Genomic DNA, 24,431 nt, shown 5'->3' with positions numbered 1-24,431 from the left:
CATACAAAGAATGGTGAAATGTTACATTGACTATATTCCATATGTGGGTACATTACATCCCCTGTCTTAATTATTTTATAACTGGAAGACTGTACCTCTTAATCCGCTTCACATATTTCGTCCATTGCCCTCCCACTCCCCTCCCCTAAGTCTTGAATAGATGGGATACCCAATCGTGTTTTAAAAGATCTTTATTTACTGCAAAAAGGCCACCCAATAACACCCAAGATAAAGGCCTAAAAACGGGATTCTCAAAACTGGATTCTCGGGCTTATCGATATGGGACAACGACTGTAAAGGCTCTCTAGGACGTGCAAGGAGGGAGGCAGGAAACCTTTCACTGAGCAGGCTGTGGGGTTTGTCCAAGGGGTCCTCCCGCCGCCCAAACTGTAGATGGGCTTCGCCCCACGCCACCCCGGGCCGCCCCCGCGCACGGGTCCCGCTCTCCGCGGGTAGTCGCGCCCACATACCAGGTTCCAGCCCCAGCCGTGTCCTCCGGGCCGCAAACCAAGGGCCCAGCCCAGCCTGCCACCCCCGAGCCGATGCGGGAGGGAACCACAGCGGGGCGGTCTGAAGTGCAAGCCCCGCCCCTCGAGCCCCGGCAGGAAACGGAAGTGGCGTCACATGCCCTCCGGGGTCTCTTCCACTGCAGTCTCTGTGCCGCCTTCGGCGCATGGGGAAGGTAGTGGTCGTCCGTGGGCCGGCTGGGGTGAGTGCGGCGTGAAGGGGAGAGAGAGAGAGAGAGAGGAGGGAATCCAGGGACGGGTTTAGTCAGGGTCGCCGATGGGCCTGCTGAGGGGCCGGGCCGCTCGGTTCGCATCCGCCTAGATCGCCCGAGAGGTCGCTGGGGCCGGCGGTTCCCGGCCGGAGCCGCTATGGACCTGCTGTCAGGGCGCTTCCGTGGGGTCTTTGTATCCGCTGTGCAAGCAACCTTTGTGACCTTTCTCCAGAAGGAAAAGAATTTCAGCTGTTGGGAGTGACCCAGACTCCGCCCCGCGTCCTCGCTTCTTCGGGGACCTGACTGGTGAGCTTTGGGCAAGTTGGTTCACAAGGGCCTGTGTTTCCTTTTCGTGTGGAAGGGAATGTTTCGTCTGAGAATGTGGCTTTGTCTCGCTGATCTTTGTTTTGGACACACTGTATCTTAGTAGGAAGCTGTTGTGCTTTCTCGGATGTCTGTAGTGTGCATATTTCAGTAGCTAGTTATACACACGTACACCGCAAGTCTCTGTACTAAAGGGAACGCTTTCACCTACCTTAACATCCTTCCCTCCTGGACCCGTCCATCCCCACCAAGTTTCAAACCAGGGGACTCTCGGAGAAAAGAATGGAGGCTTTATTACCCCACTTTTAGAGTAATTGAATTTCACAATTACAGGACGTTTGGATTAAGTGTATTTTCCCGGCATTTTTGTTTCGTAAGATCTTAAACCTAAAGGAAATGTAAATACTACTGCTATGAATGTGCGTCGAAGTAAATTCACCCATTTTCGCATTTTGCATGGTTGCTCTCTCTGGATAGAGAAATGTATTTTTTGGTGGACTGTTTGAGAGTAAAAAGGAAATAAATTGCAGGCATGATACTTGACCTTTAAATACTTGGAAATGTATCTCCTAAAGATAAGGACCATTTTGCTACTAAAACGATAATACATTGATTTCACCCAAGAAAATTAAATATGTTATCTAATAGCTGCTCTGTAAAAACTAAAATCCTATGCATTGTTTCAAAATACGTTTTTGAATGTTTTCGGATGTAGGACTTGGTTAAGGTTTATATATGACAATATATATGTTTATGTCTCTTAGTTTCTTTTAAGCTAAAGCAGAGCTGTTGTTTCTTCATAATACTGACTTGAAAGAGTCATGCTCTTTGAGAAACTTAGACTTTTGATATTTGTGATTTTATTTCCATGATGTGTTTAAATGTTTTCTTTATCTTGTAATTTTGTAATATGGTAATTGGGTCCGGTACAGAGGTTGGTAGACTTTTGTCAGAAAAGGTCAAGGCAGTAATGTAGCTGGGGCTCAGGGATGCAACATCACTTGTCTCTGGGGTTCTAAAACAGACCAGGTTCGGCCACTGGTCACTGGCAAAAATCAAAGGCAGAGAAACGAGTGGTGGTGAAACGAGATAGAAATGTATGTCAGTGAGGCCAGTCCCCGGAAGAGAGCGAACTAGTATCTCAAAGATGGTTGCCGAAGTTCGGCCAGTTTTTTATAAGGAACATGTGGGACAGAGGTCAGTGCGTACTTGAAGGTGAGCAAAGATCAGATCAGTCATTGCCTTGGAATCAATCACACGGGGTCTTGCTGGCCCAGGGTAGTCCTTAAAGCTGGAGCAGGAAGTTTCAGTTCCCATCAGAGATGCTTTGCCCTTTTGGGCTTCTGTCTGAGTTAAGAGATGAGCTGGAAAGAAGACCTTAATCAATTAGAAAGTTTGAGGTCAAAATGGAGGTAGTTGCAGTCCTCTTTCAGTGACTGCATTATGATTTGTTGGCCATAAGGCCTGGAATTACTCAGCTCTGCTTTCGTAGTGCACAAGCAACCATAGACCTTAGTGAATAAATAGATGTGGCTTTGTTCCAATAAAATTTGATTTACAGAAACAGCCCTGTGATTTATAGCTTGCCAGCTTCAGGTCCAGAGACTTCAGAAGAGCTTTCACATACTATCTTGTGGGTGGTATGCACTCCATATTATGCTGCATAAAGGAGTTACAAATGTACATCAAGTCATTTTATCTCCCTCACAGGCTATAGTAATCATTGCTCAAATTTAGTTACAGTCTCACAAAAACCAGTCACCTAAAGACTCAATTGTAATGTTATCCTGTAATGACTTGCATCCTAATGAAAACGGGAAGGATGTAGATGCCGCTAACCTTTTGAAGCATTAAACTTTGCATTTTCCCCTGCAGTGTTGGTATTGTTTCTGGTTTATTTTGTCCAGTGGTGGGGAATTCCAGGATCCTCCTTTTAGCTTTTCCCACCGTAATGGTCCTTACCCTGTGGGTCAGAGCTAAGGAAATTCTGCCAGTTGCCAAAAAATCCAATTATATACTTAGGTTTGGGGGAAGGAAATAAATACAGGGTGAGTGCTTGCTGCAGCTGGTCCAATCTGAGTTCACTGAAGTTAAGACTTTTAAAAACAGCACCTGACTACCATAAGCCTCCACTTTGGTGCTGTGCCACAATGGTATTTTGGACCCTCAGGAATTAGTGTCCTCTTAGAGACTATTTCCTTTTCCCCCATGCATAGTCACTTGTAAATGACTGTACATCCCCTTATGAAGAGTCTGTAGGAAGGTTTAGAGTATGAATAGTGGTGATGGTATGAAGGAATTCTTAGTTTGTGATATGGCCTATGTCTGGAAGTTGGTTAGGGGGCTGTGACTTTCCACTGTGGTCAGTCACATCAGAGTTTTGGTTACTGTACTTGAAACTACTTGGTACAGACATCAAATAAAATTCTAGTACGTAGGTTGGCAAACTGGACCCTGGGCCAAATCTGGCTCTCCACCTGTTTTTGTAAATAAAGTTTTAGACAAACCTAACCATATTCATTGGTTTACATATTTTCTGTGGCTTCTTTGAAACCACAGTGACAGACTTGAGTATATATAGCACAGAGACTATTTGGCCTGCTCTGCCTAAGAAGTACTGTATGGATTGTTAGCGCAGGTTTGTTGACCTCTGCTGTAATAGGCTGTATATATATTTCATTGCAAGGGACCAATTAGGCTGGGATCAGTTAGCCACCATGAGGTATTTCTGCACGCCAGAGCACTCGGATTCCTGTTTCATTCCCACTGCTCTTGGTGGTTCATGTGCCCACTTTGTCTTTGGCAGTTAAGTGCCGCCTCCTTGATTTCTGCTACTCTGGCTTCTCATCATCCCCAATGAAATCAGGGAGTTCATCTCAGTGATGGTATAGCTCCTACAGTCATACCTCACCTGTCATGGAGAATAACCACAGAGGCTTCTAGGATGGAGGCTGTCCACTTACCGGTTTCTCCGTACCTTTGTGGAGAATCTTCTGTTCCCTCAACATAGAATGGGGAATGGGGCTGTATATCACACAGGATAAATCCAGTGCTACACTGCTATCTCCCTAGGATTTGCTCCTTCACATTTTGTTGTGGAAGTTCTGGCATGTGAACTCATTACTGTAGGTCACCATTGAGTCTCTGGGATCAGCCAAGCAAGTAAGCTGTTAGAGCTTTCCCTGGGTCCATGAGATAGTATATATTAAACCCAGACTGTCTAATAAGTGCCCCCATGTCAATGAATTTGGCCCAGTTTATTGTTATATTCCAACCTTATGGGTCTGGCATGCTTACAGTTTATTCCCCCACAGGGTACTCAAGTTTCTTCTGTATATTATCTAGTTGGAACTATTTTGTTGTACAGGCTGTTTTATCTTGCACTGTGTTGTATCCCTGTTCCCCATGACTGTGAATTCGTTGTCACTAGGGGCAGTAGCAGGTGGTTTGGGTGGATCTTGAAGAGAAGGAGCATTTCCTTCTAAGACTTCTGCCCCAGGTGAGATTTCCTCAGTATCTTTAAGCAGAGGAAGGCTCATTTCAGAAACCAAAGGGCAGGAGACTTCTGATAAGGGAGAGTTAGTATCTTGTGGATTCAAGATTGTACGTTTCATCTTTGTCTGACTCAATGTCCCCATTCGTTTTCAAGTTCTCATTCTTCCCGTATCAGTGCTGTAATTTTCACATGAACAACTAGTTGATGTAGACACTCTAATTGTGGTTGTAATTTTACCTGTGCAATTAAATTTCGTGTTTGATTTTCAACAGTGTCAGTCCTGTGGCCCCAAGAAATGTCCTTTTTAAGAGCTGTCTTGAGGCTTTGTGGTTATCAGACCTTGGTTTGAGCTTGTCTTAGTAAATCTGAGCAGGCCATTTTCTGTGCAACTCTAGTCATAAGAATCTATGTCTCGGGGCGCCTGGGTGGCTCAGTCATTAAGCATCTGCTTTTGGCTCAGGTCATGATCCCAGGGTCCTGGGATCAAGCCCCACATCGGCCTCCCTGCTTGGCAGGAAGCCTGCTTCTCTCTCTCCCACTCCCCCTGCTTGTGTTCCCTCTCTCGCTGTGTCTCTCTCTGTTAAATACATAAAATCTTAAAAAAAAAAAAAAATCTATCTCTCACCACAGTCTTTGTAGTCATCATTACTGAGGTAACAGCATTCACTTGGATTCCCAAGGCAAGTGCTTCTGTGTACATCTTTAGAGTGAGCCATAGGTCAGAACTTGATTTTCATAATGCAGCTGAGTGTCTTTCAAGGAGCTCAGCATCTTGCTCCAGACCAAAGACTTGATGAAATCAACCCCCACATCTCATCTTTACAGGTGTATCTCCTGCAATCACTGTCTCTTTCAATTCTGTATAAGTCTGGGTCTAATCAGAAGACAAAAATCACTCCTTGATTTCTTGATATACATGGGAAGAGTAACATAAAGATATAAAGAACACTCTATTAGATCCTAGAGTTGAACAGTAATAAGGAAGGTCAGATTTATAGGGATGTCTTCTCTGCAAGACTGGGTCATATCTTATTTGCAAGGTATCATTGCAGTCCACTGACTGTAAAGAAGTTGGCTGGGTGTCCTGTGGCAGAGGTAGTCAGCAAGCATTGGACAAGCATTTGAAAATCTCTGGGTTGCAGCCAAGCCCTGTTTGGTGGGCAGACACATCAGGTATCCATGGGAAATAAGTATTCAGTTTGCAGACATTCCTGGCTGGTGGGTGAGTGCTCAGAAGACAGATCCCCACACACTTACATTCTAAAGAGCTCTCCGAAAGAAAGTGGATCCTTATGTCAGACAACGTTGTCATATAAAGCATTACTAGAGATAGAGCAGTTTACAATAGAAGATTCAATATCTCCAAAATGATACAATTTCAAAGTTTGTATGTACCCCCACAGTATTGTTGCACAAAATATAAACCAATGCTTGACAGAAATACAAGAAGAAATGGACATTTCTGCACTTCCTTGGGAGGTTTTTTTTTTTTTTTTTAAAAGATTTTCTTTATTTATTGACAGATATAGTGAGAGAGGGAACACAAGCAGGGGAGGTGGGAGAGGGAGAAGCAGGCTTCCCGCGGTGCGGGGAACCCGATGCGGGGCTCGATCCCAGGACCCTGGGATCATGATCTGAGCCAAAGGCAGACGCTTAACGACTGAACCACCCAGGTGCCCTTCCTCGGGAGTATTAAGAATGTTTCTCCCTTATTGTTTCTCTAAACAAGAGAAAATTGTCAGGATATAGATTTATAAATGATGTGCACACTGCTTAACAACATATCTAGGAATTGACAGAAATCAGATGATGATCGTCTGGAATGAGGGTGAGGGAATGAACTAGAAGGGTGAAGGCTTTTTGGGGAGATGAATATATTCTCTGTCTTCCTTGTACTGCTCATTATATGGGTAAAATTTGTCAAAGCTCATCCTCAGAATACTTACGATCTGCGCATTTCATTGCATAGCACTTTTCATCTGTAGAATGAAGTATCTTGCATTGTGAGGGTTAATTTGGCTTATGGTAACAAAACTGGAACTTCCAGCATTTGTCATCATTTGGATACCATTCTGTAGATCAGCATTTGGGCTGCTGTTCTCTGTTCACTTTATCAAAGAGAGTCAATAATTCTCTTTTCTTTTTTTTTTTTAAAGATTTTATTTCTTTAAGATTTTATTTCCTTATTTAACAGAAAGAGCACAAGTAGGGGGAGTGGCAGACAGAGGCAGAGAAAGAAGTAGGCTCCCCGCTAAGAGGGAACCCGATGTAGGACTCCATCCCAGGACCCTGAGATCATGACCGGAGCTGAAGGCAGTCGCTTAACCAAGTGAGCCACCTAGGCGCCCGAGTCAATAATTTTCAACAGAGGAGTTGTCCTTTAGACTGTAGCAGGTTAAAAGATTAAAATAAGAAGGAAGCCTTACTAAGAAACGAATAAAAATAAAATAAAAACTTGGTGAAAAACAAGTGGTAATGTGAAAAGGAAGTTCTGTGGAAAGACTCCTAAAATAGATCATTGTAAAGGACAGTGATTTGGCATTGCTCCTTTGCCAGGGCAAGGGGCAGTGGGCAAACCTTGATTGCTTTGAGCCTCAATCAAGACCCTCCTGAGGCTGTTGAATACTTAAAAGAGTCTTCTGAGTTTTGTAAAATCCTTCCAGCATTATTTTTCTTAAAAGTTTGGGTCCTATGTAGAACAGCCTGTGGTTATTTTCCTTTTTCTGTCATTACATTACCCAAGAATCAAACCACAATATTTGTGTTTGTATATAGGATACTCTTTATTTTCTCACCTATTTGATTTTTTGCTCCATAAACACTGATAAACAGAGGTGTTCATTAATAATTGAATGTCTTGTCCCTTTGGAATGTTGGGCCATTAAGCCCCGGGACATTTTCTGTATATATCACTGTTTTCTGCATAGTGCCTAGAACAGGACCACAATTACTTAATTGTTTGTGGAAAGAACAAAAGAATAAGCCTGTTATGATAAATTAAAAGGAGGCACAGGGCTCCAAGCCACTCTAAGCTCCATGAAGTGAAGCTCGAGGGTGTTAACCAAATTAAACACTTCATTTTTCTCCTCTTCATAATATCCAGCAGTATTGTAGGCCAGTGCTGGCCAATGGAAATACAATGTGTAGGCCAAGTATATGATTAAAGCTTTTCTGTAACTGTAATAAACAAAAAACAAGGAAATCATATAAGTATTTCAGTATGTAACCCATATAAAAATTGAGGTATTTTAAATTCTTCTCATGAATTCAGAATTCATTGGACACAAAATTTTCCTTAGATGTATTTTATGCGTTTGAATCATGTAATAAATAGAGTTGAGAAAACAGATACATTTAAGTTTACACAAACATATTTAAGTTTTCTAATAAGTAAATTTGCAAAAAGTTTTAAATTTAAAATTTAATTAAAAACAAATCTAAAATCCTGTTTTACTAACTGCATATCAATTACTCAGTATGTGACTTCTGGCTACCAAAATGGACAATGCAGGTCTAGAATGACGTCTGATCATATTTGGGAATAAGAACCTCAGGATCTCAAACATTTGAGAGAAGCCTATCTGCATTCAATTGTGGATCTCTTTTTTCCTTAATTGGATGGTACTGGGCCAATGATTAGTAAAAATCTAGCTTTATCAGCTATTAAATAGGGCTAATGATACCTATGTAAAGGGTTGTTATGATAATTAGGTGAGCTGATATACATACAGCTCCTAGTGAGACAGACATCTGTCATGTATCTATCGTCAGGAAATGGTAATAGCTATTACTGACTTTCATGCCAAAGGTTATAACATTTTTAGTGAATTTCCCATATATCATCTACAGAGAGAGAGCTAATGTATGATGTTTGATAATGGATTAGTAATGCTTGCTGATTAATGATTGATAGGAAAGGTACTCTGGGTAACACTGTCAAAAGTAATGAAGATTGCTATATTTACTTAGATTCTTAAGTTGCGCTGAAGTGATCTTGGCATCAAATTTCTCATCAGGCAAATTTCATCACTCTCCCAGGATGGCAGCCATTGATCTGACCCACGGTAAGTCATTGTTGATTCTCATTTTCAGAGGATTCTTAAAGGTCACCCCTACACAATATAGGGCCTAAGCAGTCAGGCTGCTGGTTCACTTAGAGCTGAAATATGCCAGAGAATGCTGTTATCTAAGTCAGCTTCCTGGTGTGTGTGCTTTGGGACTTGGTGCTGCATAATCCCATTGATGAGTTTTATTATCTTGGGCAAATAAAGAATCGGATTTCCCAGGGATTAGGTTTCCATACCTGTAAGATAAGATGATGACCCCTTTCCTCGTGGGCAGCATGTTTAACACGTCCCTTTTATGGCTCCATGTGAGTGTGTATTTACATGAGATTTCTTGAGTGTGCAGGGATATAATGGGAATCTCAAGCTAGGATGGAATGATTTTTCAGGTGGGTGATTCTGGTCATGCTGCAATCTAAGTATTCCTTTTTTTTTTTTTTTTTGCTCCAAGATCTTTCTAGAGATCCTTTTTGTCTTCCTGAGGAAAACACAGAGGCAGAAAGGATGGTGGCTGTCTGGCTGAAAAATTATCAACAGGTAATAAAAAAGCATATCAGTCAACAGAATGCCGTATTTATATCCACCAGGTGGATACGTTCCTTCTAGGTACATCTGTGTCCTGAGCTTCCTAAAGTAAATAAACCCCACATAAGGACTGAATCCCCACTTGCATTTTCCCTGGAAGTGGAAACTCTCCTATTGAAAGGGATTACTCTGAAAATAATCTTAGTATTTCACTAATCACCTGTGAACCTCATGGATACCAGGTGCATAGTTCCACTTTGCTGTGTGTTCTGACACGGTAAGGAAGGTGTTAAGTATCTGTTCCTCAATGAACTTAGTCATTCTGCGCTGTTTCTCAAGGATCTTTAGTGTGCTCAGAAGCCTGCTGCAATAGAGGGAAATAAGAACTACTACGGTTTTGCTGAGATGAGCTCAAAAGCTTAAAAGGTGCCATTAAAGCCATGTGCGTGGAGATGAGCAGTGAGTGGGTTTAGATGGGGAGAAGAGGACGGAGGACCATGGCCCCGCGGGGGCATGAGACACCTCACAGCCCTGCACCGGCGTTGGGCCTCCTGTCCTTATTCGCCATGAACACTGGTGGAGATGTTTCTTGCCTCAGGCCAACACGGGTGTGATGGTTTAGATTGCAGTGACCTTTGAGGATGTGGCAGTGGACTTCACCCAGGAGGAGTGGCTATTACTGGACCTCACTCAGAGAAACCTATACAGAAATGTGATGCTGGAGAACTATCAGAACCTGGTCGCAGTAGGTAAGGCTGCCAACATTCCAGGTATGTGTCATGTACTTTTATGTGTTTCCAGCCTTGGTGATGCCCTCTGAACATAACTGGAAAAAAGAGATGCATAGTCCCTGCACCAATGGCTTATAATCTGCAATGGGTGTTCTGTAAACGTGGCCGCGAGGCCAACAGCAACACCATCACTCTGTTTGGAGCATACAGTCTTAGAGGCCACTTTTGACATTCTGAATTATTAAGCTGGGGTTGTTGCCCCATCTTCTGTGTTTCAGGAAGCCATCCTGATGATTGTGATGCACTCCAGCATTTGAGGACCACTCTTCTAGTGGTTTCCCCATCAGAACAAAGATCTCCTTTCTTCATCTCCTTTATTTCTGATTTGAATAAATATCTTTACGCTCTGAAAATATGTGCATACATTCAAATTTGGCTTTCAGGGGTTAAGAGATAACTACTCTCTTGTCACAGAAGGGAAGTATTTGCCTCTTTTGGTCCTTTCGGGATAATTTCTCTGCTTTCATTAGAAATAAAGTTTTGGATTCATTGGAGGCTTTGTCATCTCTTGCATAAGCCTCTCCTGTTAATGTGCCTTTTCCTGTGGACAGAATATCAACTGTCAAAACCTAAGCTGATCGCTTGGTTAGAACAACAAGAGCTGAGGACAGTGGAGAAGGGAGTTTTCCAAGGTGAGTGTTGTTATTAACAACTTAACTGGTCAACGTGTAGGATGGCATCTTTGCAACTTTAATGTGTAAAATTTTTAAGATACATTTGTCTCAGAGGGCTGAAGCCATTTATCTCTGATGTTTTTGGATATCTTCACCTTCCTTCATTTTTTTACTTAAAATTTCTATGGTCGCACAAATGACCTGTTCTAACTCTTTAAGTTTATAATTTTGGGGGCACCTGGGTGGCTCCGTCGTTAAGCGTCTGCCTTCAGCTCAGGTCATGATCCCAGGGTCCTGGGATCGAGCCCCGCATCGGGCTCCCTGCTCTGCGGGAAGCCTGCTTCTCCCTCTCCCACTCCCCCTGCTTGTGTTCCCTCTCTTGCTGTGTCTCTCTCTGTCAAATAAATACAATCTTAAAAAAAAAAAATAGTTTATAATTTTGGTGTATCCTCCTTGCCCAGGTATTTTTCACGTATCTACTTGATCATATGTTACCTTGATAATATTTTGTTATTGTTTGACATGTTTGATTTTCAGAAAATTATTTTTTAGTACTAGCCACTGAAGTCTGTCCCTACACACCTATTGTCATATTTTTCCCATAAACAAACTGGTGAACCTTTTTTCTTTCTTGTTATTTCACCATTTTTAATATGAATATAAAGAAAACTGAGTCTTAATTTAAAATTGTTTAGCCTATGATTTCTTCCTGCAAATATTTAAATTTGTATATTTGTTTTATTTCAGAATGGGAAACACAACCTCAAACAAAAGGGTCAGCATCTCACCAGGATTTTTTTGGAGGAAAAACAGCCACTGAAATACAAAAAGTAAGATTGATATGTGACATTTCTTATATTCCACATTCAAAAAAGATTGGTGGTCCTGTTACAAAATTCAGTGCAAGTTGAGATATTTGAGACAAATGGCATCCACCAAAGACAAAGTAATTCAGAGATACTCTGAATATGATGATTTGGGATTTATAATCCAAATCTATCTTGAAAATTGTTGCTCCCTAGATGCCACAGGTACACATTCCCAGATATATAACTTGTCATTGAGTCTTTAAACATTTTTGTGAAATTTTAATGGAATGATCTTAAGAGTAGATGGCATCAGTTTTTGGCAGAAGAGTTCCCTGGTTTAATTTGAAAGAAATCAACAGGAACTGTATTTATGTAATGAAAATGCTAAGAGTCATCATCATCATGTTTCTTGCATTATAAGGTTGAAATTTGTAATCAGTCTGAAAATCCTATCATCAATTTTCATCCCTTCTGTCAACAGGAAAGGACCTACCATGGAGCAGAACTCTCTGACTGTGAGCAAGGTGGAAAAGTCTTGAGTAAATATTTAAACCTTAAGACCCACATGAGAACTCGAAATAGAGGGAACAGTTTTGAGTGTAATCAGTATCACAATGGCCTCCTTAATCTGCAAAAGAAGAACTCTACTAGAGAGAAACTTTCTGAGTTTAATCAGTGTGGGAAAGTCTTCAGCCGGACTCCACATGCAGTGTATGAGAGAACCAGTGTGGCAGAGAAGACTTTTGAATGCAGTGACTGTGGGAAAATGTTCATTAGTCGTTCACACTTTCAGGCACATAGGAGAACGCACAATGGAAGAGATTTCAGTGAATGGAAGCAATTTATAAAAGCTTCAGTTTTCTCAGCAGGTCAGAATGAGCATGCGCAGACACACGCTGCTCAAGAACCCCATGAATGTAAACAATGTGGGAAGTCTTATGCAGATTCCAGGTGCCTCAATAATCATATCATTCGACTTCACACTGGAAGAAAACCCTTCGAATGTAGTGAATGTAGGAAAGCCTTCACTACAGCCTCACGCCTTTATGTGCATTTGAGGATTCACACTGGAGAGAAACCCTATCGATGTAAAGAATGTGGGAAACACTTCCAGTGGCCCTCACTCCTTCGTAAACATGTGCGTACTCACAGTGGCGAGAAGCCCTATAAATGTAAGGAATGTGGAAAAGCCGTCAGTCGTTCTTCAGTTCTTAATGAACATTTGAGAATTCACACCGGAGAGAAGCCCTATAAATGTAAGGAATGTGGGAAACACTTTGCTTGGCTGTCAGTTCTTCGTAAACATGTTCAAACTCACAGTGGCGAGAAGCCCTATAAATGTAAGGAATGTGGGAAGGCCCTCAGTAGTTCCTCAATTCTTAATGAACATTTGAGAATTCACACCGGAGAGAAGCCCTATAAGTGTAAGGAGTGTGGGAAAGCCTTCACTAATTCCTCACGACTTAGTGTACATTTGAGAATTCACACCGGAGAGAAACCCTATCAATGTAAGGAATGTGGGAAAGCTTTCGTTTGGCCCTCAGTCCTTAAAAAACATCTACGAACTCACAGTGGAGGGAAGCCCTTTGAATGTGGTGAATGTGAGAAAGCCTTCAGTAATTCCTCATATCTAAATGAACGTTTGAGACCTCATAGTGGAGAGAAACCCTATCAATGTGGTGAATGTGGGGAAGCCTTTAGGACTTTCTTATATTTTAATAGCCATTTGAGAAATCACTCTCGAGAGTAGCCCTATGAACGTAAGTACTGTGGGAAGGCTTTCACTAGTGCTCTCGTCCTGATTTGACATTTAAGCATTCGCACTGGAGAGAAACCCTATTAAAGTAAGGAGTATGGGAAAGGCTTCAGTTGGTCTTCCAACCTTCATAAACATACAATTCAAAGTAGAGAGCGATCCTTTGAGTGTACGGACTGTGGGAAAGCCTTCACCACTTGCACACTTGGAAGTCACACTGGAGATAAACCCTGTGAATGTAAGCACTGAGGGAAAGCCTTCTCTGTTCCTCAGGCCAATCTCAACATGTAAAAATTGATACCAGAGAGCAACCCCTTGAACGTAAGGAATGTGAGAGAGGCTTCACATCGTAGTCATGACTTGATGCCTAAAAATGCACAATAGATTGAAGACTTATTGTGCGTAATAAGTGTGACAAGGACTGTTACTCCAGACCATTTCAAAAACAAAAGAAGCCACGTTGGAGGGAAACCGTATGAGTATGAGGAATGTGGAAAGGTCTGCAGGTGTCCCAGTACATGAAAGAACTCACTAGTTAGATGCCTATGAAGTTAAACAATGTGGGAAAGCAGAGTCTTCTACAAACGGTGCTGGAGGAACATAGTGAAGTTGTGTTTAAGAGCCATATGGGACTTAGCTTACAGGCTGGCTTCATAGATCTGTTTTGAACATGTGCCACTCTGCCCTGAGCATTTTTGGGAATGCTCTGGCTTTCTGCCCAATAGCAATGAATCTAGTCCAGTCTAGTTTCTATACCTGGTTTGCAGCCTGGCCCCCTGTGGGACTACTACCATTAGACTTAATGTTATACAAGCCACCTGGATCCTCTAGGTATACTGACTTTGTCTAATACTGTGAAGATGGTGAACATGTGAGTCCGTTCACTGCTCACGGAGTTCATCTACAGTGCCTCATGCTGGTGAAGGGGGAGGATATAGGTCTCTACATTTCCTGAAAATGCTCTTGTTTCTCTCTCATACCTGATCTTTCTGGGTCAGAAAAGACTTTAGAAACGGTGAGGTTATACACCCTGATCTCATAGCCCTGGAAAGAGAGCAACACGCCTAGTACTAGGTTAGAAAATACCTTTAATCTCAGGCAGTACATGGAGAGGCTAGGAACAGAGAATATTGTCTTTGTTCCCAAATCACCACAGCCTGGAAGAACAATTATGTCCTTTGCCTGTGTTCAGAAACAGCTGCACCTGGCATGTGACGTGCTGGTTCGTTTACATCACTTCGAATGTATGAGATGGGAAACCTTGTGAATAGGACAGGTCCTGATACTCTGTTATACTTGATGCCCCACTGGCAGTTCTTGAAAGTGGCCTTTGGATAGAGACAGAATCCATCAGAACCTTGTTTCAGTTTTGAGTTAACACATTCAGATACTTGTAACACTTGAGCAGCCTTTAGTTATGTCATGAGTGGCCTTGGAGGCTACAGCAGCTTACTGTCACTTCCCTTCTGGCTTAATCAAATCAGTGGAGTACACAGCAAATCAAGTTTAATGATAACTCCTGATCAGACATGACCTGGATAGGGGCACTGGGTGGCTCAGTCCGTTAAATGTCCAGCTGTTGATTTCAGCTCAGGTCTCGATCTCAGGGTTGTGAGTTCAAGCCCTGCATTGGCCTCCAGGCTGGGCGTGAAGCCTACTTAAAAAGAAGTGACCTGGGTACATTCCTGTATGTTTGTGTTTGAAGGAGACTGGGAGATGAGGTGATTCTCTTGAGTCTGGGTGTAGTCTTAACTGCACTCTGTGTATCGCACTGTATATACACTGGCCTTAAGTGACATTGATTATCTCAAAACCCACAAGTCCTAATTCCAACAGTCTGATACCCTCATCAGTAACATCTATGTGTGTCAGTAACAATGCTAGCTGACTTTTGTCTCACTGGGATTCTCTTTTCATACTCTCGGATTGTCTCCTCCTTAATAAGAATGTCCTCTGCATGGGGAAATATGAAGCATTTTCCACCTGTGGGTCTCACTGCTCTGTGATCTCCTTTTCCTATGGGAGAAGCCTGGCAGTCTAGCTCAGTTCTGCTGGAACCATTCTAACCGCAGAAGCTCGATTACTTCAGTGATGTGCACTGTGGTTACACCCATACTGAACTCCTCATCGACAGCCTGGGCAACAAGGATGTAATGGGGGTCCTGGGAAGACTTCTCTGCCTAGGAGAGATGGTCCATGATGGGCCACTGGCCTCAGAACCAAGAGGACCTCGTCGACCCCAAAAGCAAATATTGTGAATTTAAGTTTTCTGGTTATTTTTCTCTTGTGATAGATATGTTTATTTTCCTCTAATCCCAAAGCACCTATGACTTGCTTCTATTTATCTTTGTATTTGTTTCTCAGCAACATCTTCAGTAACTACTTTGTTACCTTTCTCCCCTAATTACAGCACCAAATTTCTGTCTCGGTCAGATTTCCTATAGCCATTCCTCAGATGTCCAACATTAGATAATGAAGCATTCACATCAAATGTGGCATGGTTTTCTCAAAAATCGTCCTCTGAAATGTCGATGTTCACATTCGTTTACTTGGGTGTGCTTTTTACATAAGTGGAATGAAAAGGGTATTTCAGTTGTAATTGAAGCGCTTGCCATATCAAAACTGTTCGTGCTGTTTTACATGTATAATTTTATGGAATTAGGACATTTCTTGGAGATATTTTCTCATTTACCCCATTTTTCACAAAAAGTTTGTGATTGCAATGGATTCTACCCGGGACACACTGACATGGTTTTGAACTTCCAGTGTAGGAATCTAGATTTGAATGGTAGTTTGCTTAGGTGTTTTCTGTGCTATATTGCACAGGTAAGTCTGACATATTGCCTCATTCTTTGCCTTCTGTCCTCTTTCTTTCATTCCCTCTTTTCCTTTATTATCTTTGTTTAATTGCACCTTTATTTTCTGTTACTGCCAACACGACCCAGGTGGAAACTACTTTTCTCAGTGCATGACTGGCAGCTGGTGGAGGGAAATTAGAATGAAAAATGAATGTTTCATGGTAGAGTATCCGTTTGGGAATATGAAAACATCTGGAAATGGATAGTGGTAATGGTTGCACAAAAACCAATGCACTTGATGCCAAATGAATAGAATTGTACACCTAAGTGTTTAAAATGGTGAATTTTGTTACATGTATTTATACACAAAAAAGTGACAAAATAATGGAAAGAGATTGTGAGATTTCTGGTATCTTTAATCCCATAATGTAATTGACGATTGCTAGGAGTTTTTAGAGAAATGTTTTAATATTAGCCCTCAACAGTCTAGACCACAAAGGAATCCAGAAGGACTTGTGTCCATCTGGTTCCTGGAGGTGGGCCTGCTCACTTTGGTCTCCCTGCCGATCTTGAAGCAGCCCACAACCCAGGTGCAGACACTGAGCCATGAAGTAGGAGGAATCCTGTTCACCCAGGGGAAGACTTGCCCATCGGTGCCCTGAGGCAGGCCTACAGAACTTGGGTCATGGATGTGGACCCTAAGTGAGCCTTGTGACTTGGTGCCAGTCCCTCTCCGTTGTGGTCTGGGGCCATTTATGCCTGCTAAGTGACATGTTGGGAGCCCTACCTAGCCACAAAACCAGAAATTAATACTGCTGTCTTTGGACCCTGAATTGATCCCTTATCCTAGTCTCAGCCCTACTGACCAGGGTCCTGGAGTGATACCCTTTCTGACCAGGGTCAAGACAAGGTCAGTTTCCCTGGTAACAGGATTGTGTACCATAGACTCCACTGCAAACCTGGCAGCAGCCAGGTCTGGCCTCAGTCCCACTTGACTGATTCTAGAGGCAAAACCCATCAGTCCAGGGACCTGACATGAGACCGTTTTTATCCATGAAAACAGTCTATACAGTCTGAAAGAGATGTTTGTTCCTTCAGTTACAGAGACATGTATGAAAGCCCAGTTGCCTGCAGACATGGCCAGCAAGCCATTAAGTAGCCTAAGTTGAGCTGACAGATGAAGGACTTTTCTGTACTGATGTGACACTGTAAAGACTGGAAGAGTGGTTACTCAAATGTGTAGATATAAAGGCAATGATCACAAGAATTAGGTAAATATGAGATCACCAATGCAAGTACCTCAAGCTGAGCACCTACAGTGGTAGACGCAACAAACATTACCAACCTTCACATATTTACCACTAAATATTAAGACTTTCATAACACTACTATAATCAAAACTGTGATGAGCACAAGTAAATGCAATACTAGTGCAGAAGCATCTAGAGACTGATACAGGAATTTATTAATAAAGTTAGAATTTCGTATCTAGGTAAAAAATAGTTTATAATTGGTACTGAATTAGTTGGCCATCTTTTCTGGGTAAAAGAAGGGATTGGATCCACTACCCCACCCCACGTGTTAAAATATATCCTATGAGGATTAAAGAGCTCAGTGCTTTTAGATGGATTATATTTAAGAAGCAAACTATAAAATCTATATTTGAGTTTGAAAGGACTTTTTAAAGCAAGTTAGGACATCCAGATACAATTTTTATTTTATTTTTTTAAAATTTGAGATAGAGCACACATGGGGTGGAGGAGCAGAGGGAGAGTCCCAAGCAGACTCTCTGCTGAATGCAGAGTCAACTCAGAGCTCGATCCCACGACCCTAAGATCAGGACCTGAGTTGAGACCAAGAATCGGATGGCCAACTGCGCCACCCAGGTGCCCCTCCAGATACAATTTTTAAAAACACTTAGACATAAAAAAGGATTTGTGCAGTAAAACATGAAACACTAATGTAGCAAAATAGATATCGATACAGTAGATGCATATAAAACTTTTAATGATGCCCATGAACAAGTCTTGATGAAATATGTTTTAAATCAGCGTTTTAGGGGCTCCTGGGTGGCTCAGTTTAAGTGTCTGACTTGGGCTCAGGTCATTATCCCAGGATCCTGGCATTGAGTCCCACACTGGGCTCCCTGCTCAGCCAGGAGTCTGCTTCTCTCTGCCTGCCATTCTGCCTCCTTGTGATCTCTGTGTCAAATAAATAGATAAACAAAATCTAAAAAAAAAAAAAAAAAATCAGTGTTTTAAAAGATATTAACTGTACAAAGACAGTCCACTCAAAATCACAGTAAACATGGTTAATGGAGTAATTTTAGAACCATTCTTGAATAAAGGAAGAATGCCCAGTGTCAGTGCTTTTTCACAAAATGTGAACAAAAATATGAAAGATTTACAAAATATCATTACATTGAAAGCAAAGAATCAATGATTAGAGTTTACCATTGTGTCCAACATAAAAATAAGGGGAAATAAAGGCCTATATACGAGGTTGATGGAATAGGGGCAATATAGTAGTTTATGAATTAGGAGGGCGATAAATACTGAAAAAAATGAGATGCTAGACATAAACCCATATTTATTAGTAATTACGTTATATTATGGATTAATGTTCCAAATGAAAGAAAAGGATTTGAAAATATTTCAAATAGATAAGCTCCACATACAGTACGTACAGGGAGATTACCAAATGAAGGAAAAACAAGCTGATACAACTATAGTACTTAACCAGCTTCATGAAGTAGGAAGTGTAGGGCCTTTATTCCCCTCTTGCTCAGCTCATGAGGAAACCTCTTGTAGAAGAAATTTCATTACTGCATTGCAGATAGCCTGGCCACCATTGTTTCCCTCTCCCAGAAAACCATGACTCTATTAAAATGTCATTCCCATTACCAAAATTCTTGAACGTGTGATTTGATTTTTCCCTTCCAAGGTATTAAGTTAGCCTGTCACTATCTCATGGATGTTGGCAGAGGAGCTGAGACACTGACATCAGAGACAAAGGCCATAACTGACTGATGGTATGGCCAGTAGCATAAGCATCAGCATGTGTAAATTGGCTCCCTTTGTCCCCCTCTCTCTCAGGGGTTCCAAAGGGCCCAGGTGCTGAAGGAGAATGCTGAGCTTGTAGAACCTAGTATATTTGAAATAGTGAGCCTGCTCTTTATCATTTCTCAAGTTTCCACAATGCAAAGCTCCATCTAACAAACGGCCCAGGGAGAGTGATCAGGGATTTACATTCTTCCCAGGTAAAAAAGTGAATGAGAGCAAGAGAAAAAGGTGTACAGATAATATCTACTGAAGCTGTAAGACGTGGGAGGCTTGCTTTGGATTATCATCACAATGGTTTCATTAAGACTCAAAGAGTGTCATCAAGAAGCTGCACCCGGATGGCCACACATGACATAATCCAACCGAAAGCTGCTTGGGCATCAGAGCTATATGAATTTGTATCACTGAGGCTGTTTTCACAGCACATGGATGGAATGACAAACAACCGTGACACCTGTTGCTTGAGCTACAAAGATGGTAGGGTTGTTTTGCCAGGCTGTGGTGTTGGATGTAGTGGAGGAGCACATTCATTATTCTTACCCTCTTGCTGTACAACTTGAGTAGAAGGGCCTCCCCAGTTAGTAGGGTGGTGTTCATAGGGCATGTGCTCATGCTGCCTCACATTACTAGCTGTAATCTCACCTTTTCTCCAGTCATCCCATGCTTCATCCTGAGATTTCGAGATAGGATCGGGTGAGAAAGGGACACAAGGTCTTCTTTCCAAAACTGACAGACACGTTTTACATCCCCTACCCTGGCCAGTGTGGTTCAGTGTAGATGGACTCAATGCGCAGTTTTAACAGTGATGCAGGCCCCATGCTTGAAATGTAAGACCATGCCAATCCAGTAAGAGAATCCAGGTGGGTAGAAGACAATAAAATGTGACTCGTGTAGGCCCACTTTTGGGCAGGTTGCAAGGTGGAAGGTGCAGCAACTAGCTTGGCCTGGCCAATCAGGGCAAAGATACATCATGCCCCCAGAAAAGGTTGGGACACAATGATGAATGTTTAAAACAGATCTTACAACCACCCACAAGGCTAATGCCTGTCAACAGACATAAGATTCTTGTTTTTAAAAAAGATTTATTTGAGAGAGAGAGCGCAAGTGAGCACGAGTTGGGGATGGGGGGAGGTAGAGGGACAGAATCCCCAAGGAGACTCCCTCCTGAGTGCAGAGCCCGAAGCAGGGCTCAATTCCAAGACCCATGAGATCACAACCTGAACTGAAACCAAGAGTCGGATGCCCAAACAACTGAACCAACCAGGCGCCCCAGCAGAACATAAGATTCTGACTCAGTATAATTTCCAGCATTCCATAGTTTCTCTTGAGTGTGAGCCACTTTGTGTTTAAGGATGAGGAATTATCTAATGTAAAATAACAAATATCTTACACCAATGGAGCATACTGCACAATGAGATCACAAGTGAACATTGAGGAATTCAGGAGATCAAGTTTTCCCACGTATCATATAGAAGATTCTCTGCACTGCAGGATCTACCACATTTAAGGAATATATTTCACTGAGGAAACAGTAAAGTGCTCTAGATGTTTCTTATAGCACGGCTTCACTGTGAGAGCTAGCATACTGGGTTTTCAGGAGATTGATGTCTTTACCACAGTCTTTACACATGGAGACCATTCCTCCAGTTTGTTTCTCTCATATCTTCAAAGTCAGTGGGGAGTATTGAGGTCTTTAGCACATTCCTTACATTGATGGGACTTCTCTCCAGGGTGAGTGCTTTCATGACAGTTAAAGGAACTGGGGAGAACTGCAGGTTGTACCACAGTTTTAACATTTATAAGGGTGAATTTTCATTCATCTAATATTAATTGGAATAATTGGAAGACCTTCTCAAAGTGTTTACATTCTGGGTTTCTTTGCATGTATGTTTTGAAAGGCACATCACTGAGAAATGTGTCATTTATAGGGTTTCCCTCCTGTATGAATTCTTAACATGTTTAAGTTAATCTTGAGGAAAAAGTAAAGGTTTTTATGTATTCCTTATATTGAAAGGCTTCTCTCTAGTGTGAGCATGTCTGTAAGTGATAAAGCATGAATAACAGGCAAATGCCTTCCGCCACACATTACACTTTTCTCCAGCATGATTCTAAGGTGAGTATGATTTAAGTAGTAAAGGTCTCCCACATTTGTTATATTTTAAAGGCTTCTCAGGGCGCCCAGGTGGCTCAGTTGGATGAGAGCCTGACTCTTGGTTTCAGCTCAGGTCGTGAGCTCATAGGTCTTGAGATCAAGTCCTGTGTTGGGCTCCATGCTCAGCATGGAATCTGCTTGGGATATTTTCCTTCTTCCTCTCGCTCTGTCCCTCCCTCACCCTAAAATAAATAATCTTTAAAAGGCTTCTTTCCTGCGTGTGATTTTATATGTTCAGTAAAGCTTGAGGATGCACTTAGGCCCTCCCACATTCTTTATATCCATAGGGTCTTAATCCAGTTTGAATTCAAATGGATTAAAACATGAATAATTTTGGAAGGATTTTCTGCGTTCCTTACATTCACGTTACTTCTCCAGAGTGCAATATTTTATGTTTACTAAGAGAAAAAGAATGAATGAAGGTTTTCCCACATTCCTTACATTTATCAGGGTTTTCTCCAGTATGAATCCTTAAAGGTCTTGCTACTTTTGAGACATCAATAAAACCTTTCCTGCATTTCTTACACTCATAGTGTTTCTCTCCATCGTGAGTTCTAAGAGAATTCATAAAACGTGAGGAAGTAGTGAAAGCTTTCCCATGTTTGTTACATTTAAAAGGCTTCTCTCCAGTGTGAGCTTGGGTAAGTTCAGTAAGCTTTGAGAATGCAGTATAGGCTTTCCCACATTCCTTACATTGGTAATACTTTATTCCAACGTGAATTCAAATGTGATTAAGACATGAGGAATTTTTTAAAACTTTCCACATTCTTTACATACAAAAGTACTCTCTCCAGTATCAGATTTGTATGTCTCTTAAAATTGGAAGATGTAATAAAGGCTTTCCCACTTCCTTACATTTATAGGGTTTCTCTCATGTCAATTCACATGTATATGTAACAGTTTGCACACATGGAATATTTTCACATTCCTTACATTCATAAATCTGTTAGCAGTGCAAGTTTCTTCATGCACCCTCGTGAAGAACAGTTTCTCACCTACCTTGCTTTCATAGACTTTCTTCTCCATCATGAGTTGTCATTTGTGCTTTGAAGTAAGATTGATCACGGAAGGTCTTCCCACTGTCACCGCATGTGAAGGCTTTTTCTTGGGTGCTGGTTTTCCAGTACAGAATATTTGGAGTCAGGTAGATGGGTTTTTCTGTATTGATTAAACCCAGAAAGTTTGTCTCCATTACAGGTTTCCTTCTGCAGAGAAAGGAAGCTCTTTCCATAGTCCTTATCCTCATAAGTGTTCCCTCCATTTTGAGTTCTCCTGTGTGTCTAAAGGCATGAGCACTCACCAAAGTCTTTTCCATGTTGCTCACAGAGAGTTCCCATTCAACATGGCTTCTTGCCTGTCAGGGAATGGATGAATGATGCTTCAAAGATTTCTGTGACTCATTAATTGATCTTACCCATCTCAGAATAGAAATAGCATTACCATGCTGATTAGGATTCTTATCATTTCCAGTGCATTCATACACCTCCTGCCCTGTACATTTCTTTCCAGCTGGTTGATGGACTCCTTCTGCCAGCATGATGGGCCACCTCCTATAATCCTAAAGGGAGTCCTTTTGTTTCATGGAATTGTTTTAAAATTCAACATCCATTTATATATGTGGGAATGAATACTTGTGGGAATTGTGAAGTGACAAGTTTCAAGGTAGGTTTAGTATATCCCCAGATTCATCACACTGAGAATATCTCACAAGAAACATTGTTTTGTCTTTGGAAAATGTCCCTTATCTCAAATATCTATCACTTGGGCTAATGTTCCATCTAAGGAAAATCTCAATCTTTTCCAAGTATGGAAAATAAAAAATATTGCTTTATAAACTTAGTGATTTTACTGTTCCTATCCTATTGGATGTTTTTTCTCCCTTAAATATCCTGCCGAATTACTGAATGTTTGGTTTTATGCTGTATTTCCTGTTTGAAAGTAAGAGAGAATAACAAATATAAGAAATTGTAGAAATAAATGTAGGTTAAAGGAGTTAAAAATAGTGCGGTTCATTTGAATTTGTTACAAAATTAAACATGCCAAAAAACAGTACAATAGATTTGAAGAGTTTGGCTATGTCAACAATTTAGTAATGATATTAAGGAGTTGGTGAAAAAAATGGCTCTATGAAATTAAACACCATGATTCTCTTCTTGAAGGGCAGCATGGCTCACAGTGCCCTTCCCTGGCTACAGGTGAGAGAGGACCACTGTGGCACTGTATGGCAGTAGTGTCTATTTGTGTGGATTTACTTGAATGCAGAGAAATATTCAGGAATTTCAAGCTAGAATGGAATGAATTCCAGTCAGGTGAATGTGGCAAGTATAGTCATCTCTGGTGTTCAGTCTTCTTTCTTTTCTACTAGGTTTTCCTTCTAAGGACATGTTCTTCTTTCTCGAAACAAGAACAGCGGCAGAAAAGATGAAGACTGAGTGTTTAACAGGTTCTTCTCAGGTAAGAAAAAAGTTTGTCCTTCAACAAAAATGACATAATACATCCACCAGATACATACATTTCCTTCTAGGTAGACCTGTTTCCACAGCTTCCTAAAGGAACAGAGCCACTCTGAGCCCTGTTGAATTTTCTCACAAAGTGGAGTCTATCAGAATGATGAGAGAATACCAAATAATCTCAGTATTTGCATTTCATAATGGTGACTGCATGTTATTTTGGTGCTTTGACATGATGAGGCTGAAAGTGTGCATTCCTCAAACAGTTTATACATTCATCAGTGCTTACAGGTGTCTCTTTTCTCAGGAGTTTGCTGCAAGAAAATTGGACAAGAGCTTTTAGACTTGTATTAAGTTTATGCCTTAGAGGTTTCATTAAAGCCAGGACTGAAGTATATCAACCATGAGTGAATTCCCAACAGAGAGAAGAGTATTTAGGACTGTTTTCTGAAAGGTATATGCAAACAAACTCCAAAGGCCAAAGGAGATGTAAGACCAAAGGAGGCAGACAAGTGTACTTTGATGAGAAATGGTTTATTAAGAGGACTCACAGACAGAAGTGTCCCATGGGCAGCCACAAGACAAAAAGGTCTCCACAACCCCATGACCCTTAAGATATGTTATTATAGCCCTAGAAGCTGGGAATACATGCTGGGGTACCACACAGAGGAGAATGTTTCACAATGGATGTGTGCCATAGTCATATCTCCAGGGCAGGTCAAGGACATTATGCCCTGAAGGTATACTGAAGGGTGTGGTTAAACAAAGGGGGAATAATTTGGGGGTTGCTGTGTGCAAGAAGAGCTGAAGTCACAGAATGGTCCTCAAGGAGGATTTGTTCAGGGGCATCTGGGTGGTTCAGTCAGTTGGGC

At 41.5% G+C, this 24,431-nt stretch overlaps 1 protein-coding gene across 10 annotated transcripts; it reads left to right on the top strand.

Annotated features, from left to right (window-relative positions):
* Positions 1–603: 603 nt before the first annotated feature.
* Positions 604–18,052, top strand: LOC113916771 (zinc finger protein 426-like). Of its 10 annotated transcripts, none has more exons than XM_027583702.2 (8): positions 604–709; positions 951–1,024; positions 8,555–8,602; positions 9,054–9,139; positions 9,750–9,897; positions 10,470–10,550; positions 11,280–11,362; positions 11,823–18,052. In XM_027583702.2, the coding sequence occupies exons 3-8, from the start codon at positions 8,578–8,580 to the stop codon at positions 13,089–13,091; spliced, it is 1,692 nt and encodes a 563-aa protein (XP_027439503.1). In that variant the 5' UTR covers positions 604–709; positions 951–1,024; positions 8,555–8,577; the 3' UTR covers positions 13,092–18,052. The 10 variants fall into 10 exon arrangements, with proteins under 10 accessions (XP_027439503.1, XP_027439500.1, XP_027439502.1 ...); XM_027583699.2 differs by having other exon boundaries at positions 8,508–8,602; XM_027583704.2 differs by having other exon boundaries at positions 640–709; positions 954–1,024.
* Positions 18,053–24,431: the final 6,379 nt, after the last annotated feature.

This window comes from Zalophus californianus, chromosome 1 (genome assembly GCF_009762305.2).
Source record: "Zalophus californianus isolate mZalCal1 chromosome 1, mZalCal1.pri.v2, whole genome shotgun sequence".
Lineage (NCBI taxonomy): Eukaryota > Metazoa > Chordata > Mammalia > Carnivora > Otariidae > Zalophus > Zalophus californianus.
Note: the sequence above shows the minus strand (reverse complement) of the source record. Positions and strands in the feature narration are given on the sequence as shown.